Source organism: Protomyctophum parallelum (assembly GCF_964188405.1).
Source record: "Protomyctophum parallelum genome assembly, chromosome: 1".
Classification (NCBI taxonomy): Eukaryota; Metazoa; Chordata; class Actinopteri; order Myctophiformes; family Myctophidae; genus Protomyctophum; species Protomyctophum parallelum.
Window position 1 is genome coordinate 27,023,168 of NC_139697.1, and position 20,009 is coordinate 27,043,176.

The window sequence follows — 20,009 nt, forward strand, 5'->3', positions numbered from 1 at the left end:
TTCTACGTGCGCCGCTGTGATTCAGCTCCTGTCTTCCAAGGCGTTTCATCGTTCACTAATGTAACAGAATCACGGAGCGAAGCCTCCTACTCTCTCATCACAACGTACAGCACCTCCGCCACCTACACCTCTGTTTCCACTGACCGGCGACGTCCCGCACGCTCAGGTATTGACTCAGTAGTGTCCTCCGGGGGCACTACTGTAGACTTGTACTATTATCTCAGGATGGAACTTATGCTCACCACATTATCAGTGAATTCCAGGATGTGCTGTTGTGCTTCACCTTATAACGAGTGGTCAGTCAGTGTTTGACGATAGAGGAAAGGGGCCAGACCTCATTACTTTATCTCTATGATTTTTTTTTAATCTCATATATATGTATGTCCAGGTGCTTTTCCTTCTCTGTGGGCCAGAGATATTCGTGTATTCGAATGAAATTAGAAATGTACATTTTCACAACGTGCCTGAGCCCTATAATGACCATACAGAATGTCGTCCTCCCCACAAGATTGTCCTGTGAGCATATTTTTGTACCGGTAAATTCCAACCAGTCATCTGTAATATAGGGCCATTCATTCCAAGTATCTGCTTAGTCATTTACAGTTTACAGTACAGTACATTTTAGTGATTGCTATCCCTATACTGCATCAGATGTGAAGGAGCTGCTAGTGCAGAGGGAATCCCTGGCAGAGGGGGAGGACGCTTGGTTTGTCCTCCTGGATCGTCTCACATCACCGCCTGATGTCATCCAAACACGCAGTGTTCCCAAATGTGAGTCAGCGCTCAATTCTGAAATCCAACACACCGCCGATATGACACGGTCTGTTATTCTGTTGCAGCGGCTCTTTGCAAGGTCCCTGGTACGGTTTGTTCCAACTTTAAGGATAACTTCACAGATTGTTTTAGCTGAATGGTATCGTTTTATGTGTGTTATATATTGTGGGTTCTGCTATTTCAAAGGTACTGGAAAATGTCCTCTCACTTACATAACTGTAAAACGATTTTGCGTTTCACCACATTTCTGCCTAAACAAGTTTGAAACTTTGAAGACAGTGAAGTTGGCCTTTAACACCCAAATAATGTCAACAACAACACGCTTACTGTAATCGTATCATATGATTGCGATTCATTAATTGTATTATTTATTTATTTTTTCCTGAAACGTGAAATCCAACCTTTGTCTCAGCCTCTTCGCCGTCGACAACGATGCGCCGTGGCTTTCCCAAGCTTGTAGTGATAAAAAGAGCGATACCGCCGCTTGTGATATCAGCGGAGAGATGTCCATATTATAAGCAGAAGAGAAAAATACCAGACACCACCGATGACTGGTTTGAGCTGTTGCTGAGCCGTCCCGTCCAGGACCCCAGAGGTATAAGACCATGTTCACATTTCTGGAGGAAGTTCTTCTCCGCGAACATTTTCAATTTAATCTGCTGCAGTAATAACTTTGCCTTTTCCCACTCACTGATGCTTAGAGCTGTGGGGACATAAGTCTTAATAGTGAAGGCTCTCTTTGTTATTAAAGTAACTGTGTGTTTTTCATAGTCAATGATGGATAGTTGCAGTCGGGGACTTCTCCTATAGTGTCTGCGAAAAGATATTCCTTCAAAGTGAAAGATTGCTTCAGGGCCCTAATGTTTGCAGAAACACTGAGCACCACCACACGCCCTGCGCTACTATAATGTAAGACCATGAATCACGGTAGTGCACTGTAATCTGTTTTTTACTGGCAGTATTATCAATGCTTTGTTGACAGACGACACTCAAACGGATGCTCTTTCTGTTTTATAACTGAGAGGTGCTTTCGTCTTCTCGCCTCATTCATTTTCATGACAGCTATAAATGATACATAGCTCGCAGAGTTAGTTCTTCATGCTATGCTCATGGGCGCATACATGTGTGTTACAATGGTACCACACACGATGCATACGCTGACGTAGCAGTCCGCTGGCTAATTGCCGGTTTATTTAAGCTCACCTCAGTCTCTGTTCTTCCTGATGTCATTTTGTTCCTCGACTGTTTGTCCCACCACCTCCCCAGCACCACCAGTGTGCTCTGCTTTTCATTTGTTCCCCATGGGGGGGAGTTATTGTATATCTATCTCCCTGCTCTTGATGTTTAATGATGGTGTTTAACAACCTGAGCGGCAAGGACGGAGTTCTCTATCTAAATCATTCCGTCCATTGTTTTTTTTTTTGTATACGGTCGCGGCTGTTTCACTCCTGTGTAGGTGCAGCTCAATAGCTCGGCCAAGTTTGCTGCCTCTTTCAAAATGAAATCACGAAACCACAGCCAGTGCTGCCAATACTGTGCTCCCCCGCTATTCACACTTCAATTATCCTCGAGTTTAAAGTCTTAGCATTCATGCCCCGAGAATGTGTTTGTGTGTATATTGAACTGGATGAAACTCCAGCCATTTTGCTGAGCAGAATGACAGTAGAGCCTTTACAAGACGAATTGCGGCTATAAAGTGTTTTATACAAAATGAAAGCTTGAGCTTGAGCTTGGGAGTCATAAATCCTTTACTCTATTTCTCTCCTCTGGTGCGTTTCTTCTCTCTAACTATACCAGCGGTGCTGCTCAAACAAGCTACCACTTTTCCCTGCCGGCAAGTTCCGGTGCCAAAGACTGCCCCGGGTAACGTTAGGCGGGCGGCACAGAGGAGGAAGCCGCAGGCTTCAGTGGCGGGCGGCGATGCGAGAACGTTGTCCGCCACAGAAGTGGTAGGGAGCGTGGAGGTGGAGGCCAGGACTCGGTCTGACCCAGACCCAGTCGAAGACATGCTGCTGCAGACCCTCGCGGAGCTGAGGCTGATGGAGCAGAGCGTGGCCTACCTGCGGCGGGAATGGCAGGCGTCGGCTCGCGTCTTGACGGAGAAGCGGAGGGCGGCCGAGTCGGCGGGTGTGGACGCCCAGAGGCTGGCCCTTCTGCAGGAGGAGATACTCTGGCTGCAGCGGCAGGTGGAGCGAGAGGGCACCCTGGCCAGAAGAAGGGCTCTGGTGCTAGGCCAAAGGATGAGGCTGCTTCAGCCTTACAGCCGGAGGGATGAGGACTCCTGGTCTGTTCTGTTGGATCGAATCCCCCGCCGATCGCTCACTCCACCACCACCCACCCCAGGTACCAAATAGAGAAGCCAGCTGTTGTCAACAAGGCATTAACAATGCCAAGCTGAACGCTCTGCTTACTGACACCAGGATCCCGCCTTGGCATTTCCTAAAAGATGCCGATGACGATTAAACGGTAGCTTCAACAACGCTTTTGCTCCAGTCTCTTCACTTGGAAATGTTAGATCCAGGTATTTGGCCTCACTTTTAGCTGCTGCGGTGCATTGTTACAACTTCAACAGAGGAGTCTGCCCTTTGTGCTTAAATGAAAATCTATACGTCTTCCCATGGGAAACAATCAGTGGTGTCTTTACACCTTCTTCTGCTCTTGCTCTTCCAGGGAGTGTTGTCTGCAGCTTCAATAACCTGGCGTTACTCTGAAGAATAACGATTCTAACTTTTCACAAGTTGTAACTTCCTTCACGCTGCAGCAGCAATTTGGAGCGACCTACTCCAATATATATTCTTTGCTTCAGCTGCTTCCAGTGCGGGTATTGCTGCCGTAGCGAAGCAAGTCACCGTTATTCATCTGTCCATTAATATCGATTACATGCATTCTCGCCTTTGCAGTTCACAGGAGCGAGTGGAGACAGCACTCTACTGTACTGTACTGCTCTCCTCTGCTAACAAACACTGTCTGATAACCTTTCACTTCCTTCAGTGTCAGACAAGGATGATTGGTTTAATTTGATGGACTGCTCACCGCCACCAGAGGCCATTACCTCCTCCAAATCTACAGGTAAAGACAGGGTGCAGAAACAAGGATAATCAGAGAGAGAGACAGAGGTGACAAAGGAAAAATGAGAGAGAATGACCGTGTGTGTGTGTGTGTGTGTGTGTGTGTGTGTGTGTGTGTGTGTGTGTGTGTGTGTGGATGTAATGGATTCTCATCTTGTACCAAATTATAACTCTCATAATAACATCTCAAATGTGGACAATATCCTCTCTCTTCTTGCAGCCATGGCGTCTACTCCAGACAAGAACACGCGTCCGGTCAGCGCTCCCATCATATCCCAGGTGTCTCCGGGGGATGCCGTCCCTTCGCCCCTGCCCTCTGCTCTGTCTCACGGCGAGCGCCAGGAAATGTCCACGCCAAAAGGACGCGTGTCTCGCTCGGCGGAGAGGAGAGGCGAGGTAAAGGTGGACGGCCGCCCGGTCGAGTCCCCCAAAACCCACAGCCCCAGGCCCAGGCCACAGTCCACTCCAGACATCAAGGTACTGTAGATCAACATCCCAAATGTTCTTGAACTGAATATATTTCCCTAGTAGTCTTGTTCTTCTCTGATTATCACAAAATATCCCTTTGCTAAATTGCGCTGACCAGGTGCACACTATACCAGTGTTGCAAATTGCGTGTTGTTTTCTTCTTTCTAATTATTTGTTAGGCTCAAAAGATTGTGTTTATTGTCATGATTTGTCACGACAAGAGTTTGCTTTGTCCGCGGAGTGAACATCTTTAAAAATATACTTTTTGAAAAGTCTATGAGGAAAATGAACGGGGAATTGTTTTCCGGGTCTCTCGAGGGGGGGGGGTGGGGGGCGGGACTGTGACGCTCTATAGTTTTGGGCAGGCCAGTGTGTAGAGTTGAGCTGTATCTGTGCTATACTGCAGACACTGGGCAGGAGAGAGCGAAGGCACTCCCCCTCTGTGACAACAACCACCAACGGGGAGAGGGAGAGAAAGAGCCAGGTTTGTGATCCCGGCTCCGCCACGTTCCTATATAGCGCATGACGATTAAACACGCATGCATGACAATCATTTATTCTTTATGCGAGTCGTGCCTTGTGTGGCCGTATTGTATGTGCTTTGATTTAGAGTTAACCACTTTCTCCCTGATGATGTCCCTATTTTGGGCACTTCATTATAGGCGAAAATGGTACATTGTACATTTTCAGAAAAGTTTCAAAATAAATTATTTGAAAAGAAAAGAAAAACATTTAAAACAACTTTTCAAAGAATTCAGACACTCATAATCTGACAAATTGTGATCTTATAGAATAGCTATTTTCGCAATTATTATTTATTTTATCAAAGTATAAAATAGGGCTTAAGTGGTTAATGGTATGTATGGCTATGGGTTGGATTAAAACAAAATAAAGTGCACCCAAATGTCAAACAAAATGATTGTTTCTTTCCCGCCTGTGGGGGAGCAGCACTCGCCCAGAGACAGAAGCAATGCGGAGACGGCGCGAGTCAGGAAGGTTAGAAAGTGTTCCGTCCTTCCTCTCCCGCATGAGGATATACAGCCACCTTCCTCATCCTCGCATTCCTGGCATATTATCAGTGGATTGTTACATTTTCATGCAAGCTTTTTTCCTTTCTTACCAAACTGTACAAACCCAAGCAGCTCTCCTTGTTCACCTGCTGTGCGTTCTGTTTGTTTTCCCACCGTTTGTGTGCCCTGCAAGGTCTTGTATAGCCTTCCTGAGGGATATACAAGTCGAATCACACAAATCACTTGACCAAATTATTCCCTGAACAGTTGCTGCTCTGAAAACCATATAATATTTACTGTGTTCTTCTGTTATATAAGGCAAGCTACATCTCCTATGAAAACAAACTGAAGAGAGTATGGTGTACTGTGTATCCAGTATGTCTCTCATTGACAGTTTTGCTTTATTTTTTACTTTAAATGCAACAACACTATACAGCTTTGTAAATAACACACCTTCGGGTGTCAGCTTAAAAGAAGAGAAGTGAAATAAAGGAGTCAAATGTCCTTTCAGCTTTCATACATATTTTGTAGTATATATATATATATATATATATAACATTAGTATAGCATATGTAGTGTATATAAAGTAATGCAATATAGGATACTGTATCAACATTCATGTCATGGTCAAACACCCAGACAAGGCAGTCATTGATAACCATGCTGGCTAAGCGCCTTGTTCTGTATACCGTGCACTGCACTGCAACACTCGCACCGGTTTGAGACGCTTTCCCTTGTTGTACACTGTCAAATAGCTGAGTGGTATGTTAACTCTGAGAGTGTACGGAGTTAACGTAACAAATGGATAAATGAACACTGATGCTTTTTCTTAGTACCATAACCTGAGGCCTGCCACGAGGCAAATCTAGGCTTCATCACAGGACCATTTCCTTCCACACAGTGTCACTCTGCACATATCCCGTGTGTCGAGTGACCTTGCATTTTCAACTTGAACAATCATCGTCACTTTTTTCAGGTGATAAGGGTCCTTTTGCACACCTACTGGGACAGGTGCATAAGGAGCAGGCAATTAGTGACTAGTGCATGAGACAGGAAAACATTTTAGATCCCACACGCTGTCTTCACTTACAGCAAAAAAGTATTTTATTACTGGTAGGCTTAGGCTACAACGTTTTGGGCTTCATCGGGTATCACATGAGATAATAGCCGATGAAGGTTAACCCACCTGTAAAGGCATCTCGTTGCAGAGCAAGCTGTCCTGTGGTTTCAGTTTAAATCTGTCAACTGTTCCTCCCCACGTTGAACACAATGCACACCACCGCCCCTGCCCCACTCTCTCATGTTGTTGCTACTGTACAAGTCCCGTTATACAAAGTCAATCTATTTCTAAGGGAAAACGTTGCTGATTTTCAACCGAAATCCCGTTGTTCTGATGCGAGGAGAACAATAATATAATGTGGCAAAAATACCCTATGGGCTATATTATCTTGCACCACCAGCCTTACCCCTTAACGCTAAACTTATATTGACATTTTTTACTATTTTGAAAAACCTTTTCAAATATTTCAAATAGACGATCCACAAGCTCACAACGTGTCGATGCAGATCGGCTAGTTTAAAAGGTTTTTCAAAATAGTAAAAAAAAAAGGAAAATAAATGTAGGGATAAGGGGTAAGCGTGGCGTTTTTGATTGATTGATTGAAATATTTATTAACAGTTTGTAGAATTTACAGTACATTTTAAGCACAAACTCAATACAAAGACTGTCAACTGTGAGTGGACGACCCAATTAAGCATTACACTTGTTTACAACAGGGTCCACATTGTTCAATTCATCAAAACATTTAATGACATACAAACATTTAGAGACATACAAATAGACATTTCTATGTAGCTAAAGTACAGAACAGGAATTCATCGTGGCGCAAGATAGGGCCCATATATGTCTTCTATTTATTTCTTCGAGAAATGTCATGCTGTGTCAAGAGTCATTTCACATTGAGCATACATACAGAATATAATTATGTAATGAATCGCTTGGCGTCATTTTGCAACGTCAACAGAGAAATTAAGAGAAGAGTAGACATTATATTACTGGTGATCTCTATTACTGTACATCAGAGAATAAACGGAATTTAGGTTGAAAATGTATAACATTTTCCTTTAATTTGTCATTCATTGCAGCAGCTACTCCCATGGTCAGCAATGCACGCTGGATGCACGATTGCACTTGCAAGTCAAACAGTAAAAAGTTAGACAGAACAGGGTTTTTGTATTCTTTTTAAAATTATTATTATTTTTACATCTAAGACCAACCAACTGTTCCCTTTTTCCCTCCCCCCCCCCCCCCCCCCCCCTTTCCCACAGAAAAGAGCTAAGAAACTCGAGGGTGAAACTATATATATCAGACATAGCAATTTAATGTTGGAGGTTTGTATTCAATCCTGGAAATGTCCTCTTGCTTTTTGACTGTTTCCCGCTGCATGTTTTCTTTGTCTGCATGGTGTTTTCATTTATAATTTGTTCTTTCTCTTGTTCTTTTTTTTGTATCTTTTTGTTCTCCTCAGCCACTTTATTTTCTTCTAAACCCTAAAGCCTTGTCATGCACTATTTACCTGCATAATTTGAATGCAAGTAGACTAATTACTTCTTTCTGTGTTCGTTTCATTTGCCATTTGTCATTTCGCTCATATATGTATACCGTATATATATGATTGGGAGTGGTCACTTTGTCAATATGATTTAGTTTATACAGCTTACAAGCTTGTTCTTTGAAAGGAAGTCAAAAAACGCCTCAAATTCTTGCCCATAACAATTCATGTTTTGACCTGCTTTCAAAGAGGTATTGCACTGCTGTTTCTTGCTACGCAGTACAATTTCAAAATAATGAAAAAAACAAAACAAAAATATATATAAATTATAATTTGTGTAATTGATTAATTTCTTGTCATTCGTCAGGAAACACTAAACTTTGCTACAGCAGTTACAGCTTCACAAACGCTAACAGCTTTTGCTTGCTTTTCCAATTTTCATATATTTCTAAAAACGTATACTTTGATAGTGGTCAGGCTAAGTAGCCACTTAACAGACATGCCCTGGTAACTCGCCATGGGCATTTTGCCATGAGTTTTTAGATTTTATATGGATTGAATAATTATAGGAAATTAGCAATATATTAATTGATAATGAAATCTATTGTTAATTTCCCGCTGTACAGTGTAACACCAAAGTGTTTTGGCATCGGGGCCGTTGGGTATTTGACTGGTTGTTCACAGTCAAACAAATGCATTGATGAGTCTTTCCTTCCCAGTCATGTATGAATCAGTAATGTGATTGACAGCTCACTAAACTACAGTAGTTCTTCATCTTCACTTTGTGGCCATACATACACTGCTGTACTGATGTCGTAACTGGCGTGGCGTATATCCCGGTTCGGATGTGTGTTATATTAGGGCTGGGCGATATGACTTCAAATTAATGTCACGACTATTTCAAACTTTTGCCTCAATTATGATTAATGAACGATTGTTAAAAAGAATAGAGAACATGCCGACCTACTGTACAAGCTGACGTGGCAGTTGCATTGTGAGCTTGTAGATCAGATATTTCCACATTTTTACCCACCACCATAATACTGCGTTAAGTACTGCAGTAGTATGTACATACAGGTCCTTCAGACTAATTGATTTAGTCCATTAAAAACAAATATATGCTAATTATTTCACGTCGATTTGTTGATAAACGCAAATAATCACAAAACAACGTGCTTTTTACTTACATGATTTACTTACATGAGCAAGATCTTGTTGGGTTAGTGGTTCTACATTTCGGTTTTGATATTATATTTTCGGTTAGTAGAGAAAAAGGATCCCGCACAGCTGTCTTCACTTAATTGAATTAGATGTATTAGATGTATTTAGATGTATCAGGCATCATTGATGCCTGATGAAGATCTGAACGACCCATAAAATCTTAATTCAAGTGAAGACAGCTGTGCGGGATCCTTATTCTCCACTTCTCAGTTCCAGTTATCCGATGCACCTGTGCACTGTAGGTGTGCAGAATGACTTTTTTCTTCGATATATTGTCGGTTACCGTAATTGCCCGGTCCTACTGTGTGTCTCTGTGTGACTAATGAGTGTGTTGGCCTTCACCTATACCTCGTCCAATGACCCTTTCGCTCAACAAATACAATGTTGTTAAGTGAAAGTGTTGTGCAAAACAAAGTACAGAAAAAAAGCCTTTTCTCTCCCTCTGGTTCCAGTTCCAGTATTTAATTTCATCTCTGTTGTGTTTCATTCTGTGCCTGACCGCTGCTTTCTGGCTTGAATAGCTATTGGAGAAAGCTGGCAAGGAGTGTGTGTGTGTGTGTGTGTGTGTGTGTGTGTGTGTGTGTGTGTGTGTGTGTGTGTGTGTGTGTGTGTGTGTGTGTGTGTGTGTGTGTGTGTGTGTGTGTGTGTGTGTGTGTGTGTGTGTGTGTGTGTGTGTGTGTGTGTGTGTGTGTGTGTGTGTGTGTGTGTGTGTGTGTGTGTGTGTGTGTGTCAGCTTGAGTCCTCTTAACACCCATTCATCTGAATGCCAACAAACTCCCTGGGAAAAGGTCATGTGGTCTATCAAATTAACCCACATTTGGCTTCACAACAGTGTAATTCGTTAATGGTCTTATACAGCCACAATTGCCTAAATTAATTATAATTAGTACAATTAGTAAAAGTTTTGAGTTTCGGAACTCCATAAAAAAACCTTTATGCCTGTCAAGTTCAAAGTAAGGACTTTACGAGCCAAATGAAGGACTTTATGAGCAGACGTCTTTAACGAGGACGGGGATTTCTAGAACAGAATTGCATTTCATCTGGAGATACCATGGGACCATTTCTCTTGTGAGTCACACAGATGTTCTTCAGACAAGCAAGACACCTACCTCATTGTCTCTCTCGAAATGCTTTATTTCCAGTTGCCAAAAAACCCCATACAGGCTACAGAGCAAGCTAAAAACACCCACTCTGAGACGCTTTTAATGTGGCAACTGTTTTTGTTTGTTTGTTTTTATTTTTAATCACACCAATCCATAGTGTACTTACGATATGCCAATGTTTGCGTTGCTGGTAGCTTATAGCAGGGGTTCCCAAACTTTTTTGGACCAGGTACCCCTTTTGGGGTAGATATTTTTCCAGGTACCCCCTCATCCTCGCAACACAGATAACAATATATTTACAACCACAAGCAGTGTTTCCTGCAGGAAAAAGCTTTGGCATGGTGCTGGGCGCAGGCCGCAGGGGGGCCTTCTTGCGTCGAACATTTTGATGAATTAATTAATTTGATTCAATAATTAATTAATTTGTATTATTGCTCTTGTATTGCTATTGGAGACACTGGGGGGACACTGGGGGACACTGGGCAGGCACTGGGGAGGCACTGGGGAGACACTGGGGAGGCACTCGGGAGGCACTCAGGGGGACACTGGGGAGGCACTGGGGAGGCACTCAGGGGGACACTGGGGAGGCACTCAGGGAGGCACTGGGGAGGCACTGGGGAGACACTGGGGAGGCACTCAGGGAGACACTGGGGAGGCACTCAGGGGGACACTGGGGAGGCACTCAGGGGGACACTGGGGAGGCACTGAGGGGACATTGAGGAGTCACTGGGAAGGCACTGAGGGGACACTGGGGAGGCACTGGGAAGGCACTGGGGAGCATGGGGAGGCACTGAGGGGACACTGGGGAGGCACTGGGGAGATACTGGGGAGACACTGGGGAGCATGGGGAGGCACTCAGGGGGACACTGGGGAGGCACTGGGGAGGCACTCGGCTGGGCACTGGGGAGGCACTCAGGGGGACACTGGGGAGGCACTGGGAAGGGTCTGAGGGGACACTGGGGAGGCACTGGGAAGGCACTGAGGGGACACTGGGGAGACACTGGGGAGGCACTCAGGGGGACACTGGGGAGGCACTGGGAAGGCACTGAGGGGACACTGGGGAGGCACTGGGAAGGCACTGAGGGGACACTGGGGAGACACTGGGCAGGCACTCAGGGGGACACTGGGGAGGCACTGGGGAGGCACTCAGGGGGACACTGGGGAGGCACTGGGGAAGCACTGAGGGGACACTGGGGAGGCACTGGGAAGGCACTGGGGAGGCACTGGGGAGAAACTGCAGCCACTGGGGAGACATTGGGGAGGCACTGGGGAGACACTGGGAAGGCACTCAGGGGGACACTGGGGAGGCACTGGGGGGACACTGGGGAGGCACTCAGGGGGACACTGGGGAGGCACTGGGGCAGCACTGAGGGGACACTGGGGAGGCACTGGGGAGCCACTGGGCAGACACTGGGGAGGCACCATGGCGGACACTGGGGAGGCACTGGGCAGACACTGGGCAGACACTGCAGGGCAGACACTGGGGTGGCACTTGGGGAGGCACTGGGGAGGTACTGGACATTTCATATCACACACACACCATGATTCACTAGCCCCCTCAAAAAAAAAAAAAAAAAAAAAAAAACTTTTTTTTTTTTTTTTGAGGGGGCTTGGGGTACCCCCTGGCTATGCGTCGCGTACCCCTAGGGGTCCGCGGACCCCACTTTGGGAACCGCTGGCTTATAGCACAGATATGGATCATTAAATACAGATGGTTATAGGTGAGATTCCGTGTCTTGTTTGCCAGTGGAGTCATTTGTGTGGTTTGACCCAAGGGAGTGACAAAAACAGTCTGTTTTGAATTCTGAAGGTGAATGTTCCCGGTCACATTTTAAGAACGTGTCTGTCTGGCATGACCTTTCCTGTTTTCTGCTGCCTCTTAACAGTTTCCTGTGTGGCCTATAATGCCCTCCTTTGCCACCCAATGCACTCATCTTCGCCTTTACTCTCGTCTCCGCGTAATGTTTTTCCTCCATCTGCCGTCCTCCTTTGTTTGACACAATTTCTTTCTTTCACCCATTTTCTCTCCTCTCTCTGGCATCCTTTCTCCCCCCTGTTTTTTTCTGTCACTCTCTCCTCTGTCTTTCCGTCTCTCTCTCTTTGCTCGCGGCTGTCTGTCCGTCTGTCTGTCTCAGGACGTGGATAAGACTCAGACTGAGATCATGCGGCACCACACCAGCATAAGCGAGCTGAAGAGGAGTTTCATGGAGTCCGTACCGGAGCCGCGGCCCAGCGAGTGGGACAAGCGTCTGTCCACCAACTCGCCCTTCCGCACCGCCAGCTACAACGGCCAGCTGCCGCCAGGGGTGAGTCCGTCCGCTGCCTGTGTGTACAGTACAGTACAGTACAGTACCTTGAACCATCGGGGGTTCATGCAAGAAACAAATCCTGCTGACGAAATTACACATGATTCACAGAAGTGCACCGTAGTCATAATCTCGTAAAAGGCCATGAATATTTGACAGACAACGGGGCAAAAGGCCATGGCATTAAAGTTCTGTGAGGCCAAAGAAATGCAATGAAGAGATAAGTAAGCGCCAAACTCCTGACGTCACTCTCTCGTCACCTCGATTCCCCTGGTTCAACGGAAGTAATTTCTCTATGGAGAATAACACATTTCTACGCTGTCTAGTGTCTACTGTGCCTAGTGTGTACTGTGTAGGGACCTTAAATGTTATAATTGTACTTGAGAAGTCAAGTTTTCAAGTATATTCTGCATATTAATAGTCACTGGCAATGTGCATGCTTTGTGTCATATTAATTTCAATTAAATTATAGTGAAATGATATACTGGTTGGGAACCCACTGGAGTCTGCTCAGTGGTTGCTGGGGGGGGTCTCAGGCCTCCACTACGGTGACGGTACCACTGTCACTGTGTGCTTTGTTAGTGGAAAAAATGTCCCTCTGAGATTTTGCAGTAGCTTTTGAGTCGCTCATTGATATTTCTTCCACTAGATGGTGCTATTGTCCTTTTTTCCCCCATGACATGTAATGCTGCTGTAGTGACAAGTAAATTAGTTTCTCTAGGTTAGGGGTGGGCAACTTTGGATGGAGAGGTCCATCATCATTAACTCCAGAGGGTCACATTGCATATTACTGTCGTAGCAAAAATAGCCGATCAGCGTGACGCGTTTTGAGCTTGTAGATCGGCTATTGTTTGCTATTATTTGAATTGAAAAGTATTTTTTTTATTTAATTTCAAATGCCTTTATTTATAGTTATGAACTAAATACATTGGACATTAAAAAAGACAATAACTACTCATTAAGTAATTAAAGTGGGTCATGTTTGATCATTAAGTTGAGGGCCACATTAAGTGAAGGTGGGGGCCGCATCCACGTGGCCCCCGGGCCGCCAGTTGCCCATGTATTCTCTAGGTCTAGGACCATAAAATAAACAAATTATTGTGACGCTGTCACGATACAATGCAAAAAGCTAAGCCACACCGGGAGACCATATCATATATCCCACAGTATCAGCTTATGCTCACATGTGCGTGTACGTGCGTGTATGTATTGTGTGTGTGCGTGCGTGCAGGTGAAGATGTCCAGTGTTGCACCTGCGTACGTAGTCGGTGGCGGTTCCGAGGTAACGGCACTTTTTGGTTTGATGCTTCGTATATCGGCCGGCGGCTGCAGAAATAAAAGGCAACACGGTTGTGTTTCTTTATGAGCTGCATCTATAAAGAACAGACTTGTTAGTGTGAATGAATGGCAGCTGGATGGAGGCTTATGGCTCAGAGAAAAAGATTGCTGGATTGCGGATTGCGCTCGCACCGGCCCTGCAACTTTATACCCCCCCCCCCCCCCCCACTTCATTCCCCCCCATCCTAACAGCGTTGTTTTTGGCAGCAAAATTCTATTTTAGTTTTAGTCATAGTCGGTGGAATGAAACTTAATTTAGTTTTAGTCACATTTTAGTCACCTGGAATGTTTTAGTGTTAGTCTAATTTTGGTCTAATTGTCATGCGATTTTAGTCGACTAAATCTACAGTTGATTTTGTCGACTAAAAGGTATTTTGGCGGGCCTTGGTGGCTGATTTTACACTTGCTGAAAATGGCAGATCTACAAGCTCACAACGCGTCGCGCTGCGACACGTTGTCAGCTTGTAGATCTGCTATAAATGTAAAATGACTTATACTGGATCTCTTGTCCACTTTTATTTAGTTTTTGTCAGTGAAAAAAGGTAGTCGACGAACATTTTTTGTCATAGTTTTAATCGACGAAAACAACACTGTGTGAATGGCAGCTGGAGGCTTATGGCCTGAGAAAAAGACCACTGGATTGCGCTCGCCCCGGCCCGCAACTTTATACCCCCCCACACCCCCCCTTCATTCCCCCCCCATCCTAACCTTACAAGCCACTCCCCCATTTCCCATTGAAACCCCGCCTCCTTGAATGACGGCTGTCGGCTTTGTCTTTCATGCTTGATCTGCCGATCAAATCGCATGGCTGGTGTTTCTATATCCGTTAGGAGCTGAATCGACCGCATGACTTCTTGCAGTGAACGGACGTGTCTGAAATAAGAATTATTATTGAGAGAAAAGAAAGAAGGAAATGAAAACGGAACCAAAGCTGAAAAAAAATGCATTAGCAAAAGAAAAAGAAACAGCAACTGACCCCTCCCTCCCTCCCTCCTCCTCAACGTCTTCATCTCATTGTCTTATACCCCCTCCTCCCTCCCTTCTGTATCTGCCCCCGTCCCTCTCCTCCCCCCCTTCTGTATCTGCCCCCGTCCCTCGGCCTCCCACCTGTATCTGCCCCTCACTTATGTCTTATGCTTCCCCCACACCCCTCTCTCTCTCTCTCTCTCTCTCTCTCTCTCTCTCTACCAATCTCTCACTCTTATCTTTCGTTCCATCCATCCATCTCTCCTCCTTCTCCTTTTCAAAGTCCTGTCCCAGCAATTTTTGTCCCGGCTCCCCACTGAGATCCCTCTCCTCGGCCTCTCCTTCTCCGCCTCCCCCTCTCTTCCCTCCCTCTCCCCACGACGTGGAGGAGAGGGACGCTGAGCCTCAGACCTCCGGCGGCCAGGCAGTGCTCTCCCCCCTGCGCCCGCGGCCCTCGTCCGCCCACAGCGTCAGGACACAGTTCCTGTCCCAGACCTGAGCCACGTACTCGGGGAGTGGCCCCGGGTATCCTGCCAAGCCCTACCCCCCCACCCCAGTTCACCCAGAGGGCACCGCACAATAACCACATCGTCTTTTTAATGACTTCACACCAACCAATGGGCCACTTTTTTCTTAACGTTGTTACCGCCTCTAGAGCACAATTTCAGCCTCTTGACAGTCCTACCACTGCTGTCCAAGAATTATAATGAGTATTTGATGGGGGGAGAGAAAAAAAAAGGACATCTTTGTGTCCTCACCAAAAAACGGATTTAAAAAAAAATAACGTTATCGAAACTGTCAGGTCGTCAGAACGGAACAATCTGACCTTGCATCGACTTTACAAGAAAAAAAGAAGGAGGAAAAAATGAGAATTTTATTATGGCATCTCCTCCAGGCGTATCATCATGAAATGACAAGTCAATTACAAGACTAATGGTATATGGCCTGCAGCGGTGATGATGACGACGATGGCACATTGTGGTCTCGCCAGCCCCTATACCACGTATACCAGGGCCTGTTTCTATGGCGTCACCTCCATCCACTCCGATGATGGCATTTAGAAGACGTTGTTGCACTGCCAAAAAATGGTTTGCACTAGCTAGCGTTTCAGCTGCCAGAGAATGCCTTTCCAATCCCCATGCATACGCCATAGAGCAGAGCCCCATAACAACTCAGCACTCTATATTCCCCCTACCACCTAAGGTTCTATTCCCCCTACCACCTGAGGTTCTATTCCCCCTACCACCTAAGGTTATATTCCCCCTACCACCTAAGGTTCTATTCCCCCTACCACCTGAGGTTCTATTCCCCCTACCACCTAAGGTTCTATTCCCCCTACCACCTAAGGTTCTATTCCCCCTACCACCTGAGGTTCTATTCCCCCTACCACCTAAGGTTCTATTCCCCCTACCACCTGAGGTTCTATTCCCCCTACCACCTGAGGTTCTATCCCCCCTACCACCTAAGGTTCTATCCCCCCTACCACCTAAGGTTCTATTCCCCCTACCACCTGAGGTTCTATTCCCCCTACCACCTAAGGTTCTATTCCCCCTACCACCTAAGGTTCTATTCCCCCTACCACCTAAGGTTCTATTCCCCCTACCACCTAAGGTTCGGCCTGGTTAGACCACCTACAGTAAAACGCCCTCACTGCCCCCGCCCCTATCCACGTCCCCCCCCCCCTCCCTTAGCCACAGCGGTCACCTTGGAGTTTTCCCTAGACATTCATCACTGTCAGACTTCTAAGACTTCTATCGGATAACTCGGAACGTCTTCGTTCGATCTTTACTCTTTTACCTGTGGAACACCTGGAGAGCCCTGACCCCTCCTCCTCCCTTCCATTCCATCGCCTGTCCCTTCATCTGCCAGCCCACCCCTCCCCCTCTTCTTCCTCCTCCTCCTCCTCTCTGTTGGCCATCCATCCCCCCCACGCGTCTGTTCATTGTCTCTCTGTCTCTCTTGGTCCTCCTGCTGCTGCTGAGCACAGCGAGGGAGAAAGCGTCCTCTATTTGCACACAAGGTAAGAGTATGGTGCGGCGGTGCCTCCACTCCGGGAGGGCCGCCTCTCCGTAGCCACGACTACCTTCTGGAGGAGGAAGAGGAGGAGGAGGAGGAGGAGGAGGAGAGTGATGAGTACGATGAGATGGATTTTGAGAAGGAGGTTGAGGAGGGGAAGCAAGCCTGTAGTAGTCACACTGTGAGGGTGTCTGTTGATCTGTCGGAGGAGGAGGAGGAGGAGGACAAGAATCCGCTTGGTCCATGTGTTCTGGCCCCGGCCAAGCTCCAGCAGACTCGTATGTCATTATTCCTGTCAAGCCTGCTGGTGATGGCACTGACCCTTCTGTGGCTAGTCTTCATTTAGGAGTGCAAAAGGACGACAAAAAACGATTGATTTCAGAACTTCTTCTACACACAGCAAAAATCCTTAGCGTTAATTATAGTTCAATTAGAGTCCAACTAACAATGAGGATTTGGGGTTAAGTTCTGATCCGTGGCCCGCTACAAACTACACAATGCTGTTTCATCCTCTACCTCTAATCTAATCACTTTCTATCTGTACTACAGTAGCTTCCAGGCATGTAACGATTCACTCAACTTTATATCGGCAAATTTATCTTCCCCCCTGAGATTTTTTATTTAACTACATTGCAAAAGAAGTAGCATTACTTTTGACAGTGCAGAAACATAATTGCCTTCCTTGATGAGCATCAACGACCATCATCACCTGGGCACAGTCACAGACACACACAGCTCCCCTCTACAGTGCTCTACTACTGAAAGTGACTATCATTTCTCTCCAAAAGCACTTGAATATGATGGAATATGACTAAAGCTCACATTTCACATCACACACTAGGGGGGGGGGGGAATCGATTTTTTATTTCAATGAATCGATTCATATCGTCGGGATTAATATCGATATACGATATATATCGTTATATGCCTAGTAGCTTCCGTCTGGCTTTTACCTTATGGCCCAGTAACCCACACACCAAGCCTCACACACTATGGCCCAGTAACCCACACACCTTATGGCCCAGTAACCCACACACCAAGCCACCCACACTATGGCCCAGTAACCCACACACCTTATGGCCCAGTAACCCACACACCAAGCCTCACACACTATGGCCCAGTAACCCACACACCTTATGGCCCAGTAACCCACACACTATGGCCCAGTAACCCACACACCTTATGGCCCAGTAACCCACACACCAAGCCACCCACACTATGGCCCAGTAACCCACACACCTTATGGCCCAGTAACCCACACACCAAGCCTCACACACTATGGCCCAGTAACCCACACACCTTATGGCCCAGTAACCCACGCACCAAGCCTAACACACTATGGCCCAGTAACCCACACACCTTATGGCCCAGTAACCCACACACCAAGCCTCACACACTATGGCCCAGTAACCCACACACCTTATGGCCCAGTAACCCACACACCAAGCCACCCACACTATGGCCCAGTAACCCACACACCTTATAACCCACACACTAAGCCTCCCACACACACACTATGGCCCAGTAACACCAAGCCACCCACTCCCACAGACCCACAACCCACACTGTCCTCAGGACTTTGACAGTGTTGTACTGTTGTACTAGTGGACTACTTGTACTTTCAGAAAACCGTCGTAAATTGTGACTCCATGAAACAAACATGTATTATTCCATCACATGAAGAACTAACGTTTACATCAGTATCCCATAGGGAAAAGCCAATGCGTGTGATGAACAACTGCTTGAATATTTACTGTTTATATTTTCTCTCTTACTACTTATCTGTTGATGCTTTCCCCACCCCTCGAGTACAGTTCCAGTGTACCGTTCGACTAATCATTCAAGAAGTGTTAAAGAAATGGGTACGCAACAGAGCGGAGTTCTGTTGTGGGTGTCGTGCATGCAGCACTAGACCTGTGTTGTTCAAGGCATCAGCATGGAGGACAATCAGTGATTAATCACAAGAACCCTAGCGTCTCTATTCTGGGACGGGGGGTGGGGGGGGTGTTCCATGAAAATAGCCGATCTACAAGCTCACAACGTGCCGCAAAGCGACGCGTTGTGAACATAGATCGGCTGTTGTAGCCGAAGAGATTTGGTATAGAGGAAAAACATGGTACTGTAGCGTGTAAGTGGTTAATGCTAATGTATAAGTTATGCTTCGTCGCACGCTGGTGCTCAAGACCTTTCCGTTTTGAAAGGCTTTTGCCTAGTATGGACTTATTGCCTGTGTTTTAGACTTGTTTGCATTAGACCATTGATCTGACATTTTATTATCATTGAATAATTGTTCTTTTTCTCTTTCAATGTAGCTCTTTGAGATTTGGCTTGTATAAATTGCGTAACAGATAGAATTAATTATTATTATTATTATCATTACTTCTCATTTTCATTAAACAAGGCAGGGTCTAAACATTCTTTAACCCATTTTGGGCGGGAACACCTTTTGGTGTTTTAAGCATTATGTTATACTTTAGCTATTGAAAAATAGCAGAGCTTGTAGGTCTGCTATTTTTGAAAAATCATGAAAATGTAGCGCAAATCTTTGAATATATATTCTTTCAGAGCGAACGTCTTGTAACTCAAATCTTTGCTTCTGGGAGGTCCCTGGATCAACATATCTTCAGATGGGGGTCGGCGGACAATTACATATAATCTTGGGGGTCCTCGACATGAAATGTTTGAGAACGACTGACATAGAAACATGGGGTTTTTCAGAAAACTGTCGAAACTGTAGAATCGTCCTCAGGTCTAAATGGCTTAAGTAAAGTTATATAAAACAGTGATGACATACTGTACATACTGTACATACCGACCTCAAAGATTGGCTCCAGACTGGCCATAGCCTGGAGGGACGGTGGATCTGAGGAGGTGATTATGATTCTGAATTCACAAAAATAGCCTAGTTTCTGGCTGCGTGCACAAGAGATTTGATGATGATGTAGTAGTGGATTGCGACATTAGCCATGCCGTAAAAAAATATCTCAAAAGTATTATTTTTCCGATACAGACGTATACGATACAGAAGTATAATTTATGCTTCAGCATTAACATCACCTTCTGCTCATGTATCTTCAATGGCCTTAAAGTTTTGTCCTTCTCAAGACTGTAGTCGTTTAAATTAACCACTAGCTACAGAAACAACAGACAAGAGAATAGAAGGATACTGGTTGCTACGTGTTGCACA

General features: G+C 45.7%; 2 protein-coding genes across 5 annotated transcripts in view; one reads left to right on the top strand and one right to left on the bottom strand.

Annotated features, from left to right (window-relative positions):
- The window catches only part of LOC310865165 (uncharacterized protein), a 468,188-nt gene that overhangs the window by 88,343 nt on the left and 359,836 nt on the right, over positions 1-20,009 (bottom strand). The gene's annotated exons all lie outside the window — the stretch shown is intronic.
- epb41a (erythrocyte membrane protein band 4.1a) overlaps positions 1-20,009 on the top strand; it is a 79,752-nt gene that overhangs the window by 48,107 nt on the left and 11,636 nt on the right. The window contains exons 12-20 of one of the 4 annotated variants that reach the window (XM_083764133.1): positions 26-166; positions 652-771; positions 1,187-1,369; positions 2,572-3,117; positions 3,766-3,843; positions 4,063-4,319; positions 7,649-7,711; positions 7,849-7,911; positions 12,332-12,502. In XM_083764133.1, coding sequence (XP_083620259.1) covers positions 26-166; positions 652-771; positions 1,187-1,369; positions 2,572-3,117; positions 3,766-3,843; positions 4,063-4,319; positions 7,649-7,711; positions 7,849-7,911; positions 12,332-12,502 — 1,622 coding nt within the window. The remainder of the gene's footprint in view (positions 1-25; positions 167-651; positions 772-1,186; positions 1,370-2,571; positions 3,118-3,765; positions 3,844-4,062; positions 4,320-7,648; positions 7,712-7,848; positions 7,912-12,331; positions 12,503-20,009) is intronic. The other 3 variants (XM_083764134.1, XM_083764135.1, XM_083764136.1) reach the window with 3 other exon arrangements.